The sequence below is a fragment of the Rhinopithecus roxellana genome, chromosome 19, assembly GCF_007565055.1.
Source record: "Rhinopithecus roxellana isolate Shanxi Qingling chromosome 19, ASM756505v1, whole genome shotgun sequence".
Classification (NCBI taxonomy): domain Eukaryota; kingdom Metazoa; phylum Chordata; class Mammalia; order Primates; family Cercopithecidae; genus Rhinopithecus; species Rhinopithecus roxellana.
This window is the reverse complement of record NC_044567.1, coordinates 66,648,775-66,673,610: the sequence shown is the minus strand read 5'-3', so window position 1 is coordinate 66,673,610 and position 24,836 is coordinate 66,648,775. Positions and strand designations below refer to the sequence as shown.

General features: G+C 47.2%; 1 protein-coding gene across 1 annotated transcript; it reads right to left on the bottom strand.

Annotated features, from left to right (window-relative positions):
* Positions 1 to 606: 606 nt before the first annotated feature.
* On the bottom strand, positions 607 to 15,778 carry MED9 (mediator complex subunit 9). Its single transcript, XM_010368867.2, has 2 exons — positions 15,432 to 15,778; positions 607 to 2,022 (listed from the first exon to the last, which is right to left on the bottom strand). Exons 1-2 carry the CDS (start codon positions 15,653 to 15,655, stop codon positions 1,806 to 1,808), a joined length of 441 nt encoding a protein of 146 aa, XP_010367169.1. The 5' UTR covers positions 15,656 to 15,778; the 3' UTR covers positions 607 to 1,805.
* Positions 15,779 to 24,836: the final 9,058 nt, after the last annotated feature.

Sequence of the window (24,836 nt, the reverse complement as noted above, 5' to 3'; positions counted from 1 at the left end):
AAATAACAGTCCCAAGGTAGAACTGGTCTCACAGGTGACCACCCGCTTAAATCCAGAGCCTGCTTTTCTGCCCAAAGCCACTGAAATCTGATCTCCTCCTTCACACAACCCCAGGTCCCCAATATGCCACCCACCTTCTGACACGTGGCTACAGGTCTACAATAATGGAAGCTCTGCTAAAAACATCTCCACCCAATCCCCCTGCCAACGAGGTCAGTTGGCGGGCATCTGTTAAGCCCCTAAACTGGTCAGCACAGGTTCTGTGCCCATTCCTAGACCCAAACAATACTCCAGGACTTCACACCTCCTCCTCGAGAGGAAAGGGAGAGAACTGCTCTTACCTCAGTCTGACAGTCAAGGGAGAGCACACAAAACATCCCATCTGGAAGAAATCAGGGAAGCTGGGGAAATGAGGGCTGTTCACAAACTTTTTTTTTTTTTTGAGACGGAGTCTTGCTCTGTCGCCCAGGCTGGAGTGCAGTGGCCAGATCTCAGCTCACTGCAAGCTCCGCCTCCCAGGTTTACACCATTCTCCTGCCTCAGCCTCCCAAGTAGCTGGGACTACAGGTGCCCGCCACCTCGCCCGGCTAGTTTTTGTATTTTTTAGTAGAGACGGGGTTTCACCATGTTAGCCAGGATGGTCTCGATCTCCTGACCTCGTGATCCGCCCATCTCAACCTCCCAAAGTGCTGGGATTACAGGCTTGAGCCACCGCACCCGGCCTGTTCACAAACTTTTAAGAGCTCAAACTTGGCTGTGTAACTTTCAGACCTAGCTCACGGTTGGGGACCACCTGAACTGGCCCCCAGGGTTGCCTCTCTCTGAACACAAGGTGCATAGTGAACCCCTCTGCAGTGTAGTACATGTTGCTGCCACAAGTGCAAAGGCCAGGAGGAAAAGACCTTTTAACCAGAGCAATGGGAATCTGAAATGCCAGAAGGGGGAAGGTCTGTTCGCCTGAAGACCTCTTCGAGCCTGCGTGGAAAGGATGGCCCCTTGTCAACCCTGGGGAAGCACTGCAGATGTGAAGCGTTTTCGCCACTCTTGGGCACTGACTGAGGGTGACCAGCGAGGAAGGGAGCAAGAGGTGAAGGCGAGGAGAGCCTAGGAGGCAGGGAACCTGGAGGAGGCAGGGAACCTGGAGCCAGGGGCTGCCTGGCAGGGCTCTGGGCTGACACCCCCACAGCTATAGTTCCATTCACTGGCTCAAACATAAAAGGAACCAAACTGGGAAAAAGGCCACCCTCTGGCCTTTCAAAACATTATCTCACAGTTCTACGCCATATGAGCGCAAGATGAGCACCAAGTTTACTTCGTCCAGTGAATTCTATGCAAATGTTTCAAGAAGCTGCTGTTAACGGGAACAATGTGTACCTGGTACACACTGATCCTATGGGGGTGGGAAGAGAGGGAGGGAAGGAAGCAAAGAGGAGCTCCCTCCCTTCCTACTGTGCTCTTCAGATCTGTCAGTGGAGCCCGGCGCAGCAGATGGCCCCCTCCCCAGAGGCAGGGAAGAGCCCTCCACCCCCTCCGCTGCCTCTAGGAGCATTCTGACTTTCACCAGCAGGCACTCCAGTTATTATGCATCTAGACATATGGATCTACACGAAGAAGCCCCAGCGCAGCCAAGCTCGGTGCTGGCTCCCGCACAGGCGACGGGCGCGCAGCAGCACAGGAGCCCCGCCCCTGCACCTTGACGTTCCGAGCTGGGGTCCACAGGAACCACGCACCAAGGAGCCTTTGGGGATGGCAGTGGGGAAACAGGCCATTGGCTTCCCCCTGTTTCTCAGGAAGTCGGCCTCACTCTACTCCTTGGGGATTTCGAACATGCAGAGGCTCTTGTACTTTTGCAGAAGCTCGTTCTTGGTCCTGACTTGCTCCCGGAGGCTCTGCAGCTGCTGCTGCTGCTGCTCAGGGCTCAAGTGGATGCCGGGCATGGTGCTGATGAGCTTGCGCATCTCCTGGAACTTGGTTTTGAGGGCGTTCAGGTCCTGGTGGACCTCTGGGCTGTCCTTGTCCATGCTGTAGGGGAAGAACAGCTGTTAGCATTCACAGCTTGATACATGTCTTGGCTTTCCCGTCCTGCACCCCCCAGAGCTCGCTGTCATTCTGCGATAGCTTTTAGAACACTTCATTTTATGTGTCTATCCTCTGACTAGGCTGTCCACCCCCAGAGGGAAGGGACGGGTTCTTTTTTAGGCAGCCAGCAAAGAGCTCCCAGGCCTAGCACACTTGCAGATCACACACAGACACTCTTGATCTTCTGTCAAGTCAACTGTCACTCTCTGAGGTCAAGGACCATGTCTGCCTGGTCACAGGTGTCTCCCTACCCCCGGCCCAGTGTGTGGCACACTGCAGGCACTCAAGAAATGTCCGTGGAAAGAATGAATGCTTGGCAAATAAGCTCATGAACATGTTGGTTCAATCAACAAACCAATACCAATATCAGGTGACAAAGGCCAAACAAAACGTGCTAAAATATGACATTTTGTCTAATTGGAGCCATTTCTAGGCCAATCAGGAGGCTTTACCAGCTAGCAAGAGCTAATTTTAGCTGAGGTTTTGATGCTGGCTTGAACCTGTTAACATAAAGACTAATTTCCACAGAGCCGTTCATAAATTTTAAATTAGTTAAAATGGAACTCATTTAAATGTCTCAGCAGACACAGACTCTCTTCTGCCATGGTGATGGACACTCCCTGCCTTTGAGTCAAGTTCACTTTCAAGGCAGACCGTTCGCTCTATCTCACAGCTATTAGCTGCACAGAGGTCCTACTCAATGAAAAACGAGGCAAGAACAATCTCCCTTAAGATAAAAAAAAACAGCCTGGCAGTTGCTTCTATACGTTTGTTTGTTTTTGAGACAGGGTCTCACTCTGTCGCCCAGACTGGAGGGCAGTGGCACGATCTCGGCTCACTGCAACCTCCACCTCCCGGGTCCCGGTTTAAGCAATTCTCCTGCCTCAGCTTCCTGAGTAGCTGGGATTACAGGCACGTGCCAACACGCCCTGCTAATTTTTGTATTTTTAGTAGAGATGGGGGTTTCACCATGTTGGCCAGGCTGGTCTCGAACTCCCGACCTCAGGTGATCCACCTGCCTTGGCCTCCCAAAGTGCTGGGATTATAGGCATGAGCCACCACACCCAACTTCCTATACATTTTTAAAAAGTTAGTAAGTGGATGAGCTTTTGAAAACAAGTGGTTGAGACCAAAACTAAAAGGCAATTCAGTAAGCTGTTCTAAAAGTAAGCCATTGAGGCATAAGAGGGAAAAACTGTCAATGATCATTAATTTTTTTAAATAAATGTTCATCCGTAGCGGGAAATTTCAACCCAGATGGTGCTAATTCATGTTTACTATTCATCATTTCTCTGCTTACTCAGGCAAAATATCCATCTTTCCTGGCGATCCATCAGTTACATCTCACACCTTGCAAATCAGATGGCCACCATGGGCAGCTCAGTATTTACCAACAGCTCTAAACTCAGAGGGAGGGTATGGAGAATCAATCACTTCTTCCAGGAAATCAGAGGCCAGCTGAACATCTCTTGTCATTTGATGCCCTGAACTGAGAGACACCATTAACAGTATACCTTATCTCAGATTCTAGAGAGGATGAACTGGTATTCATGAGAACTAAACATCCTTTGGAATGAAGCAAATAGGGAACTTCTTTTATTTTAATTCTTTGAGGTCTCAGTTCTGATCCACAAACGTGGACAGAAACCATCTGGACTTCTGAAATCCTTCTACTTGGATGGCATGCATGTTAACATACTGTTATGAATTTAAGTCCCAAGGAAGTTTTAAAATTAAAATATAGTTTTTTAAAAAACCGACTCACATCACATGACTCTTAAACGACATGGTAAAACAAACAAAAAAGTACTTAAAATAGAAATGTGGATGACAGATAATTCCATTCGTGAAGCAAACATAACCTGACCCAGAAGAAAATTTAGTTCTGAAAGTTGAAAGTGGGTCATGTTTAAGATGCTCATCTCTGAAAACCCCCAAATCGCAAGGGTTGCCTGTTCTTTGGTGAACTTTTGAGAAAGGAGACAGTCTTCAGATAATAAAAAAGGAGCTGTAAGACAAGCCACCTGGAGGGCAGCTGAGCCAAAAGGGGCCGTGCAGCCCACAGGGAGGCACCTCTGCAAGCCCAACTGCCCTAGTTGGTGGAGGGAAATAGCACAGAACTCCTGGCATGAAGAAAACACGCTATTCAGAAGTGGGCACCTGCTAAGCCAGGATGACTGTGAAATATTCAAGCCAAAAGAAAAGGGACAGGCCCAAATACTGAGTGAATAAAAGCAGAAAGCTCTAAGTGGGCCTGCCTTTGTGTTCAAGGTTAGTCATCGGCCAACTATAGAAGGAATGAAAAAAGCCAGTAGGTCAAGGAGGATGAACATCGTACAAACAAGGCAAGGTCAGAGCACTTTGGTCCCACCTACTGTGGTTTCTTCTCTTTTTGAGACAGAGCTTCACTCTTGTTGCCCAGGCTGGAGTGCAATGGTGCGATCTTGGCTCACTGCAACCTCTGCCTCCTGGGTTCAAGCAATTCTCCTGCCTGGGCCTCCTGAGTAGCTGGGACTACAGGCATGCACCACAACACCCCACTAATTTTGTATTTTTAGTAGAGACGGGGTTTCTCCATGTTGGTCAGGCTATTCTCGAATTCCCGACCTCAGGTGATCCACCCACCTCAACCTCCCACAGTGCTGGGATTACAGGCGTGAGCCAATGCGCCCGGCCCCCTACTATGGTTTTTTTTAAAGAGTAGACAAAAATACTACCGCTAGGGGTGATCCTCTGAGCATCCTTCCCACGGATAACAGACAGTTGTATCTGTGTCACCAGACTCACGGGCAATATCACAGGGCTTAGGCGGGTGTGTCTGCGAATCATGCCCTGATTTTCTTTGTTGTTCTTCTTTTTAGTATAGATGCTTTAGTACAGATGCAAACTGGCCACTAACTGTATTAGAACCACTGACACGGACTTCCTCCCAAACCTGACAGTCATTTCTTTTGACCTCTTGGTGGCATCTGACTCACGTTTCCCATTTCTTCTTCCTCACAACTTCCATGCACTGTGCCTCATGCTCCACTCTGTCCTGGCTGCCTTGCCCTCAGACTAGCCTTTACCAGTCCACTCCTCTGACCACAGGCTCTCCTCACACCATACTAACTCCTGTGGCTTTCATTTTTCTAAGATCATTTTTTTTTTTTTTTTTTTTTTTTTTTTTTTTTTTTTTTTTTGAGACGGAGTCTCGCTCTGCCGCCCAGGCTGGAGTACAGTGGCCGGATCTCAGCTCACTGCAAGCTCCGCCTCCTGGGTTCCCGCCATTCTCCTGCCTCAGCCTCCCGAGTAGCTGGGACTACAGGCACCCGCCACCTCGCCCGGCTAGTTTTTTTTTTTTTTTGTATTTTTTAGTAGAGACGGGGTTTCACCGTGTTAGCCAGGATGGTCTCAAACTCCTGACCTCGTGATCCGCCCGTCTCGGCCTCCCAAAGTGCTGGGATTACAGGCTTGAGCCACCGCGCCCGGCCCTAAGATCATTTTTTAAAAAATGACAGTAATAGGTACTTGAGGGAAAAAATTCAAAAATGACAGACACCCAAGGCTTAGAAAAGGGAAATCTCATTAACCCCTTGTTCCAGAGAGAACCTCTGTTAACACGTGGTGTCCACTGTTTCAGATGGCTTTGAAATCTACAATAGCATACAAAACACACAAACTTTTCTTATTTGACAGAAATGTGACCATCCATGGTTCTCATTCTTGCTTTTTCTAGTTAACAGTGCACCTCAGATGTCTTTCCACACTAGCACGTATACAATCAGACAGCTAAATCACCCTGGCTATTCACGGGTGGTTGTACTATTTGTAACGTACTAGGATGACAGTGAACATCTTGTACTTATACCCTTACGTACTTGCACAACTATTTTGGTAAGATCATTTCCTAAAAGTAGGGATTCTGGGTCAAAGGTTATATATATTTAAATTTTTGACAGATATTACCAAAATGTCCTCCAAAAAAAAAACTGTACTGATGCAGATTCTCTGTAGCCACAGAGGGTGCACTTCTCCCTCCCACCCTGGATGATACTGGCTACTACTTACCTATCAACTGTGTTTCTCTGCTCCAGTTCTGCCAAGACCTATGAGGCCTTCCAGAGAGGAAGGCCTTGAACTTATACCCTTGCTTTCATCTGCTCACAGCATTACATGTAAAAAATATTCTTTTTAGCAAAGAGTGACAAAAGGTTATGCTGCTAAACGGAGTATGAAAAATCACTGCTCTACAAAATGCCCAGAACATTTCATCCACTCCTGAGCCCTGGACACCGGGAGCACTCCCCAGCCAGCCCTCCTTCCTACACTTCAGTTTCCTCCCCACAGTTACCAAGGCGTTCCTGCCTGGAGTCTGGGAGACGGCAAACGTCCAGCATAGACTCGCTGTCAGCAGGGGATGGGGGGAGGGTGCAGTCCCACCTACACACTCTACTGGTCGAGCTAGGAGCCTGCCCTCCCAGACCCCCAGACTTGCACCTGTGTGCCCCCTTCTCCCAGCCTCCAGCCTGCCAGCTCCATCTCCTCTAGACCAGCCACCTCCCATTGCCACTGCCTTCCTGTGGATCCAGGTCCTCTCCTCTTCTGAAACACTTCTGCCCCACCCACCTTTAGAAATCCAAGTCAGGTCGGGCGCGGTGGCTCAAGCCTGTAATCCCAGCACTTTGGGAGGTCGAGATGGGTGGATCACGAGGTCAGGAGATCGAGATCATCCTGGCTAACACGGCAAAACCCCGTCTCTACTAAAAAAATACAAAAAACTAGCCTGGCGAGGTGGCGGGCGCCTGTAGTCCCGGCTGCTCGGGAGGCTGAGGCAGGAGAATGGCGTAAACCCAGGAGGCGGAGCTTGCAGTGAGCTGAGATCCGGCCACTGCACTCCAGCCTGGGCGACACAGCAAGACTCTGTCTCAAAAAAAAAAAAAAAAAAAAAGAAAAAGGAAAAAAAAAGAAATCCAAGTCTGAGCAGGTCACTATGCTGCTTAAAAATCCCAGATGGCGGCTGCGTGTGACAGCTCACACCTGTAATCCCAGCACTTTGGGAGGCTTAAGTGAGTAGATCACTTGAGACCAGGAATTCAAGACCAGCCTGGCCAACATGGCGAAACCCCATCTCTACTAAAAATACAAAAAAAAATTTTTTTTGTATGTTTACAAAGGCATGGTAGCGTGTGCGTGTAGACAGAGACGGAACCCCGTCTCTACTAAAAATACATTTTTTTTTTTTTTTTTTACAAAGGTGTGGTGGTGTGTGCCTGTAGTCCCAGCTACTTGGGAGTCTGAGGCACGAAAATCAAGTGATTCCAGTGAACCTGGGAGCCAGAGGTTGCAGTGAGCCACGCCACGCCACTGCACTCCAGCCTGGGCGACAGAGTGAGACTCCGTTTCAAAAATGATGGCCTCCTATCCACAGACAACACCTTTCAGGCAAATTCAAACTGTGAAGGAGGCCCCCCAGTGCCACCACAAGCGCCTCCAGCCTTTCCAGGCAAAGCTTCCCACTCTTCCCAGGACCCATGTAAATGCCTGCCTGGCATTTCTCACGCCCACTAAGGAAGTGCTCACTCGCAAAGGCCTGCCTTTGTGGGGCTTGCCTTCTGGTGGGGCCCACTTTCTGGTTATAATTCCTACTGAGTGGATGGAAATGACATGGCAGAGGAGTGAAGAGGCTTTTAGGCAGACTGGAAACACCTCGTCCGAGCAGTCTATGAACACCCTCTATCTGTGGCCGCTCATCCTGCTCCCTGGGGTGTGGCTGAGGGAGAAGAAAGTGAACGGCAGAGGCCTTCAGTAACTGCGTGACTATCCCCGGGAAGCCAGTGTGGGCACTTAGCGGGGGCTGCTTCCTACACAACCCGGGAACAGGTCTCAGCTGGCATGGAAGGCCGGGCAGATTAAAACAGACACTTGAGTGGGCAGAAGACAGTCAATAACACCCTGTTCCCACGAAAGAGGTCTGGCTGGGGCTCTGAGGTCTTGCTGACCTGCTGAAACGGCCAGACCAAGCTAGAGGGGCCGGGACAGCGTGCTCATCACTGGAGCCCTGTCTGTGGTGGCAAGGACGGCTCCCCTCTACCTACCTAGCAGCCTCAGACCTTGTAAAGAATTTTTAAAAATTGAATTTAAAAAATGTTTTTAAAGTACCCACGTCGACAGATTACTCTTACAAAGGGAGCCAAAACCATCAGGCAAGGCAGAAACAACTGTAATTCAGAAGGCCTAGGCTGGGCTACTCCGTTCCAAACTCAGATTCGATTTGTTAAGTTTGAAGGAAAAAATAATAATTTTCCCCAATCTAACAGAACCCATTTCATTACTCCTTTATGATGTATTTTTAAAATGTAGCATCCATATATATCAAGAAAGTCTCAAAGTTGGGATTTATAATATTTCTTTTTTTTTTTTTTTTTTTTTTTTGAGACGGAGTCTCGCTCTGTCGCCCAGGCTGGAGTGCAGTGGCCCGATCTCAGCTCACTGCAAGCTCCGCCTCCCAGGTTCACGCCATTCTCCTGCCTCAGCCTCCCGAGTAGCTGGGACTACAGGCGCCCGCCACCTCGCCCGGCTAGTTTTTTGTATTTTTTAGTAGAGACGGGGTTTCACAGTGTAGACCAGGATGGTCTCGATCTCCTGACCTCGTGATCCGCCCGTCTCGGCCTCCCAAAGTGCTGGGATTACAGGCTTGAGCCACCGCGCCCGGCCAATATTTCTTACAGACATGAAAATGTGATTTCTTTTCCCTTTCCTCATTCTTTTTTTTTTTTTTTTGAGACAGAGTCTTGCTCTGTCACCAGGCTGGAGTGCAATGGTATGATCATGGCTCACTGCAATCTCCACCTCCCGGGTTCAAGCGATTCTCCTGCCTCAGCCTCCCTAGTAGCTGGGACTACAGGCGCCCGCCACCACACCCAGCTGATTTTTGTATTTTTAGTAGAGACGGGTTTTCACCATGTTGGCCAGGATGGTCTCGATCTCCTGACCTCGTGATCCACCCGCCTCGGCCTCCCAAAGTGCTGGGATTACAGGAGTGAGCCACCGCGGCCAGCCTCCCTTTCCTCATTCTTTAAAAATAACATAAATGCGTAGTTTAATTTTTCATTCAACTGCGGGAAAGACACTAGAAGAGATGAAAGTGCTATGGGTTCCAACTCCAAGCAGGGCTGTCCCAGCCAGAGCACTCCCAGAACCAGGCGGGTCCCTGGGGTACAGGAGAGACTCTGGTTCACAGGGCTCTGTGCAGCATTTCCGTGGGCACTTCTAGTGGAGGGGCTGGAGGGTCTGCCAGCCTGGAGGACTCCGCCCACCCAGCAGCACCTGCAGCACGAGGACCCTCTGTGGGCCTTGTGTTGGGTTATTCGGGCAGGCAACCTGAAGATGGTCTGCGGAGATCCCTGAGTGAAGGGCTAAGTTTGGGTTCAATTTGGGAAGAACGGAGAACAGAGAACAATTAACCAAATAATAGTCACAGGATAAAATGAGCATAAAGGCCAAGATACTAATTAAATACTGATTATAATATCCAAAAGCAAGGCTGAATGACCTGGCCAATGAGTGGTATCAACAGGCTTGGAAGTAAAGAAGCAGGTTAAAGACGAAATGTTCCACTAACCAAAAGCATCATGATCTTAGGCAGGCTGCTAGAAAACTCCACGGGAAAGGAAGGGCCAGGGAAATACTGACAAGAAAGAGGAAGGGCAGAAAATTAACCTTAAAAGATAATTAAATGTACCATGAAGATTTAAGAACTAAAACAGTTTGGTGCTGGAGAAGGAGAGAATGTCCAGAAGTAGATCAGAAAACATATGGGAATTCAGTGCATGGTAAAGGTGGCACGGTAAGCAGGGAAAATAACAAATATTCAAAAACAGCAGTGGGAAGATGTGGCTAACTGGGGCCCCCTTACTCTTCCCACCAAAATAAATTCCAGGAGCCTCAAAGAATTAAAAGTTAAAAATGGAACCATGAAAGTTCTAGAAAAAAGGGATCAACACCTGTAATTTTAGAGTGGGAAAGCCTTTCTAAGTAGGACCAAAACTCAGAAGCCATAAGGGAAAGGCTTAACAAATCTGACAAGAAATTCTATGCATCTGAATGAAAAACAAATACAAAAACCATAACTATGAACAAAGTCAAAAGAAAAGCAACAACCCTGGGGGAAGTATTTACAGTACCTTTAACAGACATTATTTCCTTTCTGTACATAAAAAAATCTGATAGAGAAATGAGCAGTTTATAGGGAAAAATACAAGCGACATATAAAATCGCCTATGACGGGATGCTTTACCCAACATAATGAGAAATCAATATATCATTTCTGACGTATGAGATCTGCCAAAGTTAAAAGTTTAATGGTAATGGTGATGGCAGGTGATGGGGCAAGACACAAACCCTGTCGGTGGAAGCACAGATCAGGGCATTCTTTCTGAATTTGTCACAGTGACCCAAACGGTAAATTCACATATCCCATTGCTAGAAATTTACCCCCACAGAGACTACCAAGAGTTCACCAAGATAGCATGGGCAAAGATGCTTGCTGCAGTGCTGATTCCAACAGCAAAATGCAGAAACAACGACAGTGTCCTTGAGCAAGAAACTGTTTACATAAACGACAGCCCATTCAGAAAGTGGAATATTATGCAGCTTTGCAAGGGAGCTGGGAGGAGGGAAGGGAGAGGCCCTCTTTCCATTTCATATCCACGGGTACTTGTAGAATCCGTCTACAACTTTAATTTTTGTTTAATGCTTTCTGGGTGGCAGATTTATAGGCCATTTTAGGTTAACTGAAGCAGTCTAGTCTACAAGGACTGAATTTTGGAAAAGAGTTAGCTAAAAAGATGTAGTGCTCTAAATTTAGCATAACTATCACAATAAAAAATGTGCTCCAGCAGTTCTACTGCCGGGATTTGTCCGATCATAACTTACTCCTATACAAAGATGCTAACCCTAGCACTGCTGGTCATAGCAAGAATAAGAAAACCACCTAGAAGCCCATCAACAGAAAACCAGTTACATCAGTCACACTGCATCCACAAGATGCAATTTTCCGCAGCTGTCTTAATGAGGTAGATCTTTATGTGCAGTACGGAAAGGTGGCCAAAATAGACTAATCAGTGAAAAAAGTCAAGTACATATAAATTTTTGAAATTCCATTCGTATGTAATTCCCAGAAGGAACTTAGGAAAGTATTAATAGCAGTTACTACAGGTGAGGGGACTTGGGGGAAGGAACCCTTTTTCCATTTTCCATTTCTCTGTACTTCTAAACTTGCAGTTGTTACTTTTATTAAATAATTTTTCAAAAATTCTGAATTATTTATGAGAACAAGAAAAGCTAAATTCACTACTTCAGGTTTTACCTCCTTACTCATCCCCTGTGCAAGAAATAAACAAATAACAAAAGGATCACTGGGGAAGTTACAGGAAAGGAAGGGACCCAGGGCCAGAGAGCACCACCTGGGTGGACTGGACATGGTGCTAGCCCTCATCTCCGCCCGCCACGACTGTGTCTTGACTGGCTTCCAGCCTGACAGTTGCATTAGCTCCCCATCCCTCAGAAGACCCCTGCGCTGTTTCCTGGCTCTTCCCTCCTCCCCAGCCCCCTCTTCCTGCCTTGGATGTATGCTCAGCACCACCAAGCTAGAAGCTGACTCCCATGAGTAGATGCCATTTCTTGGCTTCATGTCCTTACATGTTTTTCCTATACCACCCTTCCTCCTGCCTCCCTTTCCTAATTGAAGACTCATTGTTGGCATCACTCTTACCAAGCCTTCTGACTCCCCCAGGCTTCACGAGGTCTCCTCTCCCTTCCTCCTCTGCCCTTATTCCTCCCTCATTAGCCTATAAACTCAAAGACACGCCTATACTGAAGGTTTTCAGGTTGGATCCTAGCCTCTTCTCATGTTTACAGCTGCAGAACCACCCCATTCCTTTGCAGCTACTGTTTCCCCCAAGTGGCTTTTTCTGCTCTTCTGTGTTGTCTTTCTCCTTTTTCCTCTCTCTCTTTCTCTCTTTCTTCTTTGAGACAGAGTCTATGTCACCCAGGCTGAAATGTAGCAGTGTGATCACGGCTCACTGTAGCCTCAGCTCCCTGGGTTCAAGCTATCCTCCCATCTCAACATCCCCAAGTGCTGGGCTTCCAGAGAGACATGAGGCACCGCACCTGACCCGTGTCTTTCTTACCAGGGGTTTCTTCCTATGCTTAGTGGCCTTGGCCATCCACTTATATATTTAAGAATAAAACATTAAAAGGCTTAGTGGAAGCTCTGCAAATGAGTGATGCTTGTTCATTTTCTCAGAATTAATTGAGTAGGCTTTTTTTTTTTTTAAATGTCTTTTCTCTTAATTGGTCACACACAATAGAGAGGGCACTTCCACTCTCTTTGGCTGCCAATCTAGAAGCCAGGTGGGGGAAGGCTCGGGTGGGGTCTCTCTTCAGACTGTGAACTTTCTCTTAATCCCTCTTTTCAGTTATAGTTCCCCCTACCTACCCCTGCAGTGTGCCTGTTGTCCCCCAGTCCAGGTTCTCTCTGGCTTATTCGTTCCTAAGAATAAATATTGGGAGAGTAACCTTTTAACTACCCACCAAGGTGGAAGAAGGGTAGTCACCTGGTCGCTTGGAGGGGATGGGAGGTGGGACAGGACTGCTTCTTAAACAGACTTCCAAGTAATCATCCTGTTCTTAGACCCACCTTCACCCCTATTTCCAGAGGGTCCTTGCACTAGAGTTCCTGAGATCTGGGGGTAGGCCATGGTTAACAAGCCAGCTGCTTAGGAGTTGGTAGATGAATTAGCGCTGGTCATTCACTTTGTAGCAATCATCTCCTGTCCTATTCTTTTCGGTTTTATGCTTTTTATTTTATTTTTGAGACAGGGTCTCGTTCTGTCACCCATGCTAGAGTACAGTGGCATGATCTGGGTTCAAGTGATCTTCCCACTTCAGCCTTCCAAGTAGCCAGGACTGCAGGCACACACCACACCTGGCTAATTTTTTTTTTTTTTGTATTTTTTGTAGGGATGGGGTTTTGCCATGTTGCCCAGGCTGGTCTTGAACTCCCAGGCTCAAGCGACTGGCTCACCTCAGCCTCCTAAAGTGTTGGGATTACAGGCATGAGCCACTGCATCTGAAGGTTTTATGTATTTTTTTTTAAGTCCCTTCTGTGTCCCTTTAGACGAAACAGAGACAAGCACATGTGATCAACCCACTAGGTTTCACAGGTACGCTCTTGAGTACATCTCCCAGCAATCCTATGACATAAGCATTCCCATTTCATAAGAGAAAAACAGGCTCAGAGAAGCTAAGCTACTTGCCCAGGTCACCCAGTCAGCACATTTTAGAGCTATTACATAATCTAAACCTCTCTTTTGAGGTCCACTATGGACATATTAGAGATAAGAAGATTATGGCCTAGAAAGGTTAGGCATTTATATCAAGATTAGAAGGCAAGAAAGTGTCAGTATACAGATTTGAACTCAGGACTGTCTAACTTCAAAGCTTCTTCTCTATAGTATAACTTACTACTTCATCTTTAAGGACAGCCCAACCCAGCTGCTTTACCAGGGCTCAAGAATATACTCTTGGGGGGTTCAAGAGCTGTCTTTGTGAATGTGTATATTTTGTGTCTTCATTTTTCCACATTTTTCTTAAAACCAGTAAACTGGGGTTAATCTGACTAAACCCTTTATAATCCGGCACTGCCCTGGGATTATAGGGGCTCCATATGTATTTCTGTCTGTGATCATTATCACAGGCTCACAAAAACTGAACAGGCTGCCTTATCCCATAAACATTTTAAAAATTTTATTTATTTATTTATTTTTGAAACAGAGTCTTGCTCTTGTTGCCCAGGCTGGAGTGCAACGGCATGATCTTGGCTGAATGCAACCTCCACCTCCCGGGTTCAAGTGATTCTCCTGCCTCAGCCTCCCGATTAGCTGGGATTACAGGCACCCGCTACCACACCTGGCTAATTTTTGTTTTTAGTAAGAGACGGGGTTTCACCATGTTGGCCAGGCTGGTCTCAAACTCCTGACCTCGTGATCCGCCTGCCTTGGCCTCTCACAGTGCTTGGATTACAGGCATGAGACACCACGCCCGGCCCTCATAAACAGTAAACACCAAGCGAAGCCACATGAAGCCAGGGTCTAATGTGAGAACAAAGCCTTTGTAGTTATTTGAAAAGTGGCAGAAGAGCATCAGGTCATCCCACAGCAAGCAAATCTAGTTTGCTTAAACTCAACAGTGGGTGGGCCACTAACAGTCAAGACCTTCACGTTGTAACAATTCCATTTCAGTAAAACAGTGAAGAGCACATTCATGTTCACCTGAATGTTACTGGATTCATAATTTTCTTTTAATTTACTTTGTTTTGGTCTTTAATGGCTGAATAAGAGTTATAAGCCTAAGGGTTTACACCTACTATCATGTGGATATACAGTGAAGTAACATAATGAAAATACAGCCTGGGCGACACAGTGAAACTCCATCTCTACAAAAAATACAAAAATTCACTGGGTGCTGTGGCTCATGCCTGTGGTTCCGGTTACTTGGGAGGCTGAGGTGGGAGGATGGCTTGAGGCCTGGAAGTTGAGGCTGCAGTGAGAGGAGATCACGCCACTGTACTCCAGTCCGGGTGACAGAGCGAGACCCTGTCTCAAAAAAAAAAATAATAATTTAGGCAAACATGGGGATCAGTAAGACTTTTGTGCTTTTGTTTTTGGTTTTTCCTTTACAGAGTCCCTTTGAAAACTCAGGCTACCCTGAAGGCTGGCCAAAAGGATGACAATTATTTCCTTTGGTACTGTTAATCATCTCAGGCAACTTCTGTGTTTTTGTTTAGTCTAATGTTTCCCATCGCCACCGCTCCCCTCTCAATCTTTTTGAATTATGGGTTATTCCCAATCACGTCTTTTTTTCCTTCTATGCCCCTTTTACTGTGTCCATCCCATAGCACTTGGCAGTGTTCCACACAGGGAAGATGATGCTTATCTGTTGAGTCTGTTGAAATAAGGAACTAAAGTGAGTATTACCAACATTAAAGGTGAGAAAACTGAGGCTTAAAGAGATTTAATTTGCTCAAGATCGATGGGATGCACGTTTGAGCCGCTGGACAAGAGTCTGTATGTAGTCTCTAAGCTGGCTTCATTCTTAAGGATATCACACCTCTCGGGGCTCAAATCTTTTGCTTAACTCATGGAATGTCTCTGTGGTCTTGGGAAAGGCCTCTTCCCACTCTGGGTCTGAGTTTCCCCATCTGCGAAACGGGGGCGTGCCCTAGAGCGCCGAGGCCTCTTGAAGCTCTGAAACGGCTGAGACGAGAAGCCGGAGGGAGTATGGGGCCTGGTCCTCTCCTAGGTTCTTACCATTTGATGATGCTGTGAACCAAAGGTAAAAAGGAGTAGTTTTCTTCCTCCCTCGCGCGGGCAGGTGACTGAGGCCGTGGCGCCGGCGACTGCTGCGGCTGAGGCGCAGGGACAGGCGGCGGCTGAGGGGGCGGCAGCGGTTTGGTGTCAGGCAGCGGCTGGTCGGACGTTGGCGGCAATGCATCCTCTGCCTGTCGCCCGGCTGCCACCCCAGCAGAGGCCATGGCTCCGAGGTTAGGTTAACCCAGAGGTCGGGTCGCCGAAAGCGTCGCGGACTCTATACGTCACCAGCGCGCGCCCTGCAGGGGCGGGGTGTGGAGGAAGGCTCTGAGCGTGCGCACTGGGCACTCGGCTGGCAACCCGGCGGAGGCGGGGTGGGGAGGCTGTTGCTAGACGACGGGCCGTGGGTGGGTCTGGGGTGCCTAGTTTTGGGTTGAGTCAAGATTGCTTAATTATTAAATAGTGAGAAATAGGGGATTTATTTCAGAAATAACAATCTTTTTTTTTTTTGAGACGGAGTTTCTCTCTTGTTGCCCAGGCTGGAGTGCAGTGGCGTGATCTCGGCTCAACGCAACCTCCGCCTCCCGGGTTCAAGCGATTCTCCTCCCTCAGCCTCCCAAGTAGCTGGAATTACAGGCATACACCACCACGCCTGGCTAATTTTGTATTATTAGTAGAGACGGGGTTTCTTCATGTTGATCAAGCTGGTTTCGAACGCCCCACCTCAGGTGATCCGCCCGCCTCGGCCTCCCAAAGTGCTGAGATTACAGGCGCAAGCCACCGCACCTGGCCAGAAATAACAATCTTCTTATTCCTATTCACACGATGAAGAGGGCCCCAAAGCCACAAACACAGGAAGCCTTGAGGTCAGTAAGGCACAGCCTGGCCCAGTGCACCCAAGTCTGGAGAGGAACCACTGGACCTGCAGGAGACGTAGACAGCACTTACCTGCTGGCTGAGGCACCAAACCCGGCCCGGCCCACAGTGCGAGACATCGAGACCTCGTGCTTAGCCCTAAGGACGCAGAGGCAAAGGGATTGCTGTCCCTTCAGTGCTGCGTGGCTGCTGAGAGTCTGATAATTCAACTCAACACACTTTTAGTATGCACCTGGTGGATGGCCAGGTGCATGTGTGGTTGCAGGGAGGCTGTCCTTGCTTTCAATACAAGGTAGAGGGGATTTGTGCCAGGAATAAATATCATATCCTGGAAGAACGACAAGGTCAGGTATTCTCCATACCTTCGGGCCAGTTCCTCAAACCCCTAGGTCCCAGTTTCCTCACCCCTAAAATCATATTTAGTTCAGAGTCATGGCAGAGCCTAAACTGCATTTTAACTTCACATTCGTGGCTGACCCCAAAAGGTCTTGTTGGCATGAGGACTCCCTAGGATCGTAGACCAAAGATGGGTTTATGGTTATGCTTCTCAAAACAAGTTTGATATGAGGCTAAGTAGCAATTTTCTGCGCAATGGGGACACCCACCCTAAGCTTAGCTAGTGAGTAGAAGACATGAGTGGGGAAAACTGTCAACTGGCGAGCCCATTCTGCTGTGATCCACCATCATGGGCAGTACAGAGAGGCGAGGAGGTCCACATCCACATAGCACTATGAACAGGAGCCTTAAGAGCAAGGTGGCCAGGGAAAGGATCAATGCTGATATTTTCAGGCACATTGGGGAGGGCTGTGTGGAGGCAGATCCTTGCGGAGTAGGACCATAGACAGAAGTGCTGTTGGAGGGTGCGCTGTACAGGTTCTGAAGTAAAGGGCCTCAGCACAGCTCTCTGCAGCAAGAGCTGCCCACGGTGCCCCAGAGAGAGAGCAAAGGGAGGGAGTGGGTTGCGGGGTTTTCTTCCTTCTAACCATGAACCTCTCCAACGAAGGGAAAGTCCGGGAGTTCTGGTAGAGCATGGAGGAGAAAAAGGCCTGTTAGAATAGGGCCAGATGTGCTTGAAGAGACTGTATACCCTTGGAGTCATCTGGGGAAAAATGATATAGTAATAATAGTAATAATAATAATAATAATAATTACCACAACTACCATGGAATAAAAGTAGATACAGGGAACAGAGTTACAGTCACTGTCTCACTTAATCCACAAAAAGAGGTCTAGAAGATGGATGTCAGGATCCCCATTTTCTAGACAAGAAAACCAAGACAATGGTTAAGATCCTAGCCCGGCCGGGCGCGGTGGCTCAAGCCTGTAATCCCAGCACTTTGGGAGGCCGAGACGGGTGGATCACGAGGTCAGGAGATCGAGACCATCCTGGCGAACACGGTGAAACCCCGTCTCTACTAAAAAATTACAAAAAAACTAGCCGGGCGAGGTGGCGGGCGCCTGTAGTCCCAGTTACTTGGGAGGCTGAGGCAGGAGAATGGCGTAAACCCGGGAGGCGGAGCTTGCAGTGAGCTGAGATCCGGCCACTGCACTCCAGCCCGGGCTACAGAGCGAGCCTCCGTCTCAAAAAAAAAAAAAGATCCTAGCCCAAGGGTCCACGCTGCTTGCTGACTCCAAGCCTATGATCTTAACCAACACTAAAGAGACTTCGGGTCCCTACCAGTTCTGTAACTTTATGATTCAAAATGTTAAAGTGGGTTTGAATTCAGAATTCAAAAACCAATCCAATATTCATCAATAATATCCCCCATGGCAATCACACGTCATCGTTGCCCTCCCAGCATGTTTTATAACTTAATTATGAGCCACAACTATATCGCTGTCAGGAAAAGGAGGATGCCTCTTAAAAGAAAAACACTTGAGGTATAATTAGATATGGCTAAAGAAAACAAATTGAAAACCTAGGAAGCATGAACCAGTATGGTGCATTGACAGTTTGCCCTAAAAATAGTTAATGTAATTAGTGGCAAAGAGTAAAGCTGACTTCATAATGTTGCAAGCGGATATCAGAAAAATACTGCCTGTGCTGGTTTCATTAAAGCTGAAATTGCTGCAACAAATGTGTGTCTGTTTATAACCTGCTCTGTTAAAAGTCAGGAAAGACAGACACTCCATTGATATGTAAGGAGGATGTATTGTAGTGAGGGAAACTTCACCCCACCACAAGGTAAGCTCTAAGGTCATTGCTTTCTTAGGTGGATTTATGCCGTTTCTCACGGGGCCTTATCCAGTTAGTGGTTACAAGGTCAGGCTTTGGAGCCAGCAGCCTGACTTCAGCTTTAACTCAGCTTCCTTGGAGCTTCGTGACTGGACAATTGCTTAACCTCACTTCGTGCAGCCATGCCATCTTGCAAGATTGAATGGGTCATTACTTGTAAAGCACTTAGAGTAAGTATCTGTGCACAGTAAATAGTAATTCTTCTTACTATTCAGTTTTAGGGCTGCTTACTTCGCCAACTAACAAAACCCAGGCAGACTGCAGCTGAGAGGAATGATCCACATCACTGTGCTTTGATAAAAATGTAAGCCAAACACGCAAGCCACAGAGGCTGTGTTCAGTTTTCTAGCAGCCATATTAAAAAATAAGAAAACAGGTCAGGTGTGGTGGCTTATGTCTGTAATCTCAGCACTTTGGGATGCCAAGGCTGGTGAATCACTTGAGGTTAGCCTGGCCAACATAGTAAAACCCCGTCTCTACTAAAAATACAAAAATTAGTTGGGCATGGTGGCGCACACCTGCAGTCCCTGCTACTTGGGAGGCTGAGGCAGGAGAATTGCTTGAACCTGGGAGGCAGATGTTGCAGTGAGCCGAGATCACACCACTGCACTTCAGCCTGGGCGACAGAGCAAGGCTCTGTCTCAAAAAAAAAAAAAAGAAAAAAGAAAACATAGGTGAAGCTAATTTTAATAATATATTTTATTTAACCCAATACATCCAAAATATTATAATTTCAACAAGTAATCAATATTAAAATTATTAATAGGATATTTTACTGTTTTTCCTACTGTCTTTGAAACCGGGTATCTGTTTTACACTTACGGTACATCTCAGTTCCAACTAGTCATATATCACTGCTCAGCAGCCAAATGTGGCCAGCAACTGCAGAACTGGATGGTGCAGAGAAATGGATTCATATCGATGTAGACGACACTCACATCATAATGGTGGAAATGGAGGAAAATACAATGGATGTAGAGTATATTACCACTTATGCAAATGTTGAAACATGAAAACTAACATTCTCTATTGTCTCTAAATATGACATCTATGTAAATGTATTTGAAAAAGGAACTGGAGGGTACAGCCCACATGGATGGGACAGGGGATGAAGCAGGGACTGGGAATATAACAGGCACAGCAACTTTCTACGTGGTGTTTTATCTCTTGTATATAAGATAACTTGAAGCAAATAGGATAAATATGAGCAATTGCCAAATAGAGGGGTGGGTGCAAGGGGGTTTGGCTCTACTCCTGTCTGGCTCTATGACGTTGGGCAAGTTATTTAATCTCCCTGAGCCTCAGTCTCCTCATCTGCAAAATGGAGTCATACAGTACCTACCTAATGGGGCTGCTGAAACAGTTGCAAGAGTGAATGCATGTCAGGAGCTTCAAACGGTGCCTGGCATATAGTAAGCATCTAAGTGTTAGCTACTACTGCTACTTAATTTTTTTTTTTTTCAAAAAACCCTGGAGTAATTATTCTTTATGCAATAAACTGCTACTACAAGAACACATACAAAAACCAGACTGCACCCAGAATTGAACTTTCAGATGCTCAAAGTGGACCCATATCGCAAATATCTACGAATATTCTTGTGATACAAGAATTCTGCTACGTGAAGTCCAAAAATAGTCTTGTCTCCGTCAGACAAACACCATGGGTCTTGTTAAACCGATCATGTCATCATATGATAGAGGGCTTTTTCATCAAAGCTATATTCTTACTTATGATTCATCCTTTTCTTTTCATAACCTGGAGCCTCAGGCAGGTGGAAAAAGCTACACAATACTTTGATTTTTGTGAGTTTAAAAAAAAAAAAAAACAGCAATCATTGTTCTGGCCAAATGTAGTGCAATGTATACCAGGAATCAGCTCACTGAAGCCACGATTCATTGCATAAACCTCAGACAAAAACCCTTTGCTCGGGTCTACCCTGCGGATTGTCTTTCTTCTCTCTCTGAGCCCCACTTGAATCTCTCCTTTTTATTCTTTTCAGCCGTTCAATCCTTATTCTGAGACACTCCATTATGTTCATTTTCTCAACTCATTTCTGGTCGTGGTTTCATTTCTCAGAGTCATTTGTTTTGGGGGCATTTCAGCATACAAATCCAACTGTATTGTTTTCAGACTGAGAGAATGTTCTCCTTGAGTCCCTTCTTTTAGTCCTTCTGTTTATGATCTTTCACCAGACCTTCACCAGCTGCCCTTAAATTACCAAATGGCCTTTGATATAATACAAATGAGAGGCAATCCATTCCAGGAACTAGCTTTTATCAAAAACGGTTCATTATTGTTCTGATGCCATATTCTTTCCAATCTCTTTACTAAGTAATTTTCATCCAAATTATTTGTTAGCCAAGTTCTTTTTCTGTTTACCATCTGCTCCCCAAAAGCCTCAACCTTAACCCCTTCTGTTAATCCTTTTTTTAAAAAAAATACTCTTCTTCTCATGGTCATCTTTTTGTTTTTCTCACTGTTACCCCCCACTTTGGTTTTTTTTTTTTTTTTTTTTTTTTTTTTTTGAGACAGAGTTTCACTCTTGTTGCCCAGGCTGGAGTGCAATGGCGCAGTCTCGGCTCACTGCAACCTCTACCTCCTAGGTTCAAGCGATTCTCCTGCCTCAGCTCCTGAGTAGCTGGGATTACAGGCACCCACCACCATGCCCAGCTAATTTTTTTGTGTTTTTAGTAGAGACGGGGTTTTGCCATGTTGGCCAAGTTGGTCTCGAACTCCTGACCTCAGGTGATCCACTCACCTCAACCTCCTAAAGTGCTGGGATTACAGGCATGAGTCACTGCACCTGGCCCGACTCTTCCCTTTTTCTAGAAGTTATTTGGGGTTTCACTTTACTAGATTGATTGTACATCTTTTGACTCTTAACTCCAGTTTCAAAATTGTAATTAAAAAATTAGCCGGGCAGGAGAGTCGCTTGAACCCAGGTGGCAGAGGCTGCAATGAGCTGAGATTGTGCCACTGCACTCCACCCTGGGTGAAAGAGTGAGACTCCGTCTCAGAAAAAAAAAAAAAAATTAGCCAGGCATGGTGTTGCTTGTAGTCCCCAGCTACTTGAGGGACCAAGGCAGGAGGATTGCTTGAGCCCAGGAGTTGGAGGCTGCAGTGAGCTATCATGGCACCACTTCATTCCAGCCTGGGCAACAGAGCGACACCCTGACTGAAACAACAACAACAAGATTATGCAACTGGAATGCCAAAGAGGCTGGGATCTTTGCTGCCTAAAAGTGTGGTGTGGCTTGCGAGGTCCCAGCCTGATACTCACAGGGAGCACAGAGAGAATTACGGTTGTTTATTGACCAACCTTGTGCTGGGCATTTTGTGTAGATTTGCCTCCTTCTTATGAAACTCTGAAATGTCTATTACCCTACCTGCCAGAGGGGGGGAAACTGACTCACGTTGAGCCTTTCTCTTGAAGGCTCGCACCTCGGCTCTTTCTGAACCCTGAGCCGCCAAGTTCTTAGATACAGCTCACTCATCTTGTCAGCTACAGGAAACTGACTGCCCTCCTTCCTGCTGGCTCTCTCTGTGTGGACAGAGCACGCTGGAGGCTGGAGGGCTGAAAGGAGAGTGCAGCCAGCGAGGAGGGTTGGATGGAAGCTCTGCTACCTCCCAGTAGTGTTGGCCTATGCAGGTGCTGGCCTGGAAGGGTGAGCCGTGGCATCGGTGTGCGGGCAATGCAGAGTGAACCGTCCCCAATCCCTCCTTTCCTTTCTTTAAGTGGGTCAGGTGGAGGACGCAGTGGTCGTGATCTATGACACTGCTTTCCTCAGTCACTTCTCCCTCCCACCCAACCAGCTTCCTTATCTGCAGATCAGGAATCCTCACACTGGGGATTTTGCTGCTTTCATGGGGAGGCTGCAAGTGAGATGATGTAGACAAAGGGCTCTGTGAAGAAAATAGTTAGAATTTGGGGACCTGGTATGGAAACCCCTGTGGCCACCTAATACCTAGTAGAATGAATCTAGGGGTCACATACTCACTTCTGGCTCCAACAAACGGTGTGGTCCCTCACCTAAGAGCTGCAAGGAAATACCCCTGGCCATCCACACACCAGGTGTGGGCACCGGCTTCATGCCCAGGTCTTGCAGGATCAGAGACAGACAGGAGGAAGGGGTGCTCTAGGCCAGCCCACACTAGAACAAATTGAGCTTCAGAAGGAAGGGGACCCTGTTGATGGTCTCATTCATTTTGCAGATGATGACACAGAGGCCCAGGGAGGCCAAATGACTCACTCACGGTCATGCAGCTGGTGGTGGGAGAAGGGAGATATCATCTGCTTCTTTTTCCCCTCCAACTCTCATGTTGAAATGTGACCCCCCATGTTGAAGATGGGGCCTAGTGGGAAGTGTTTGAGTTGTGCGGTGGATCCCTCATGAGTGGCTTGGTGCCCTCCTCACAGCAATGAGTGAGTTCTTGCTCAATTAGTTCACATGGGAGCTGGCCATTAGAATCAGAGAACTCTCTCCTCTCTCTTGCTCCCTCTCTCGCATGTGGTGCACCCACTCCCCCTTCACCATCTGCCACAAGCAGAAGCTTCGTTTTTTTTGTTTGTTTGTTTTTGTTGTTGGTTTTTTTTTTTTTTTTTTTTTTTGAGACAGAGTCTCGCCCCGTTGCCCCAGCTGGAGTGCAGTGGCACAATCTTGTCTTACTGCAAACTCCATCTCCTGGATTCAAGTAATTCTTGTGCCTCAGCCTCCCGAGTAGTTGAGACTACAGGTGTGTGCCACCACGCTCAGCTAATTTTTATATTTTTAGTAGAGGCGGGATTTCACTATATTGGCTAGGCTGGTCTTGAACCCCTGACCTCAAGTGATCTGCCTGCTTCGCCCTCCCAAAGTGCTGGGATTACAGGCGTGAGCCACCGTGCCTGGCCAGAGTGGAAGCTTCTTGAGGCCTCACCAGAAGCAGACACTGATGCTATACTTCCTGTACAACCTGCAGAATGATAAGCCAAATAAACCTCTTTTCCTGTAAATGACCCGGCCTCAGGTGTTCCTTTACAGCAACACACAAAAAACACACAAATGGACTCATACAAGGTGGGATGTGGAAACAGGAACAAGAACGGACCTTGACCTCAGGAAGAAATCAGGAACCAAAAAGGACAGATGGCTTTCAGGGTAATGTTTCTAGCCTGTGTGTTCTACCTCCTCAGTGTCTTAATTGGTTTTAAATCTGCAGTTGGCCGGGCATAATGGCTCATGCCTGTAATCCCAGCACTTTGGGAGGCCGAGGCGGGCAGATCACTTGGGGTCAGGAGTTCAAGACCAGCCTGGCCAACATGGCGAAACCCTGTCTCTACTAAAAATACAAAAATTAGCTGGGTGTGGGGCCGTGTGCCTGTAATCCTAGCTATTTGGGAGGCTGAACTAGGATAATTGCTTGAACCTGGGAGGCGGAGGTTGCAGTGAGTCGAGAACGTGCCACTTCATTCCAGCCTGGTGGACAGAATGAGACTCCATCTCAAAAAAAAAAAAAAAGAAAAAAAGAAAGAAAAAAATATCTGCAGCAAATGCATATCATTGTGGTTTTTCATGTTTTGGAAAAATCCAGGGCTGGCAGTCATGAGACGGCTTAAACCCAGCTCCAAGCAGGGAGTAATGAGCATGCGGGGCTGTCCAGCCTCTGGTGAGCCATTGCTGGCTTACATATGTCTTGATTTTTCCGGTGGCCTTGGTGACAGCTGGCAAGGGACACTGCTTATGTAATGGCCTTGCCAGAGATTGCTGCAACTGCAGGGAGAGAAAAAGTATGGAAAGAGCCATCCCCAGGCTAGGAAACAGAGGAGTTCCTGCAAGGAAAATTCAGGGGTGTTTATTAAAACCTTCTGGGCAGACAAGCTTATGACCCTATAGTGACCACCAAGCCTCTAACTAGATGTCACCCCGGAAGCCAGGTGAGAGAAGGGCCAGCTGTGGGGCAAGTGCTCCAAGTTGGCCCCAGGCCTGAATGTTAGAGTCAAGCTAGTTGCTATGGTTTGAAAGTTTGGGTCCCCCAAAAGTTCATATGTTGAAATCCTAATCCCCAATGTGATGGTATTAGGAGGTGAGGCCTTTAGGAGGTGATTAGCTCACAAGGGTGGAGCCCCCATGAATGGGATTAGTGCCCTTATCAAAGAGGCCCAAGGGAGCTCATTCCCCCTTCTGCCATGTGAGAACAGAGTGAGGGGACTTCACACGTGAATCGGGAGGCAGGCCCCCACCAGACACCACAAAATGTGTTGGCACCTTGAGCTTGGACTTCCCAGCATCTAGAACAGTGAGCAATAAATTTC

Bases quoted from the DNA above. Each gene is read 5' to 3' on its own strand.
- MED9 (XM_010368867.2), bottom strand. From the start codon at position 15,655: ATGGCCTCTGCTGGGGTGGCAGCCGGGCGACAGGCAGAGGATGCATTG. The intron at 2,023-15,431 runs GTAAGAACCTAG...CTTCCCCTACAG, and splicing joins GTTCACAGCATCATCAAATG to CATGGACAAGGACAGCCCAG.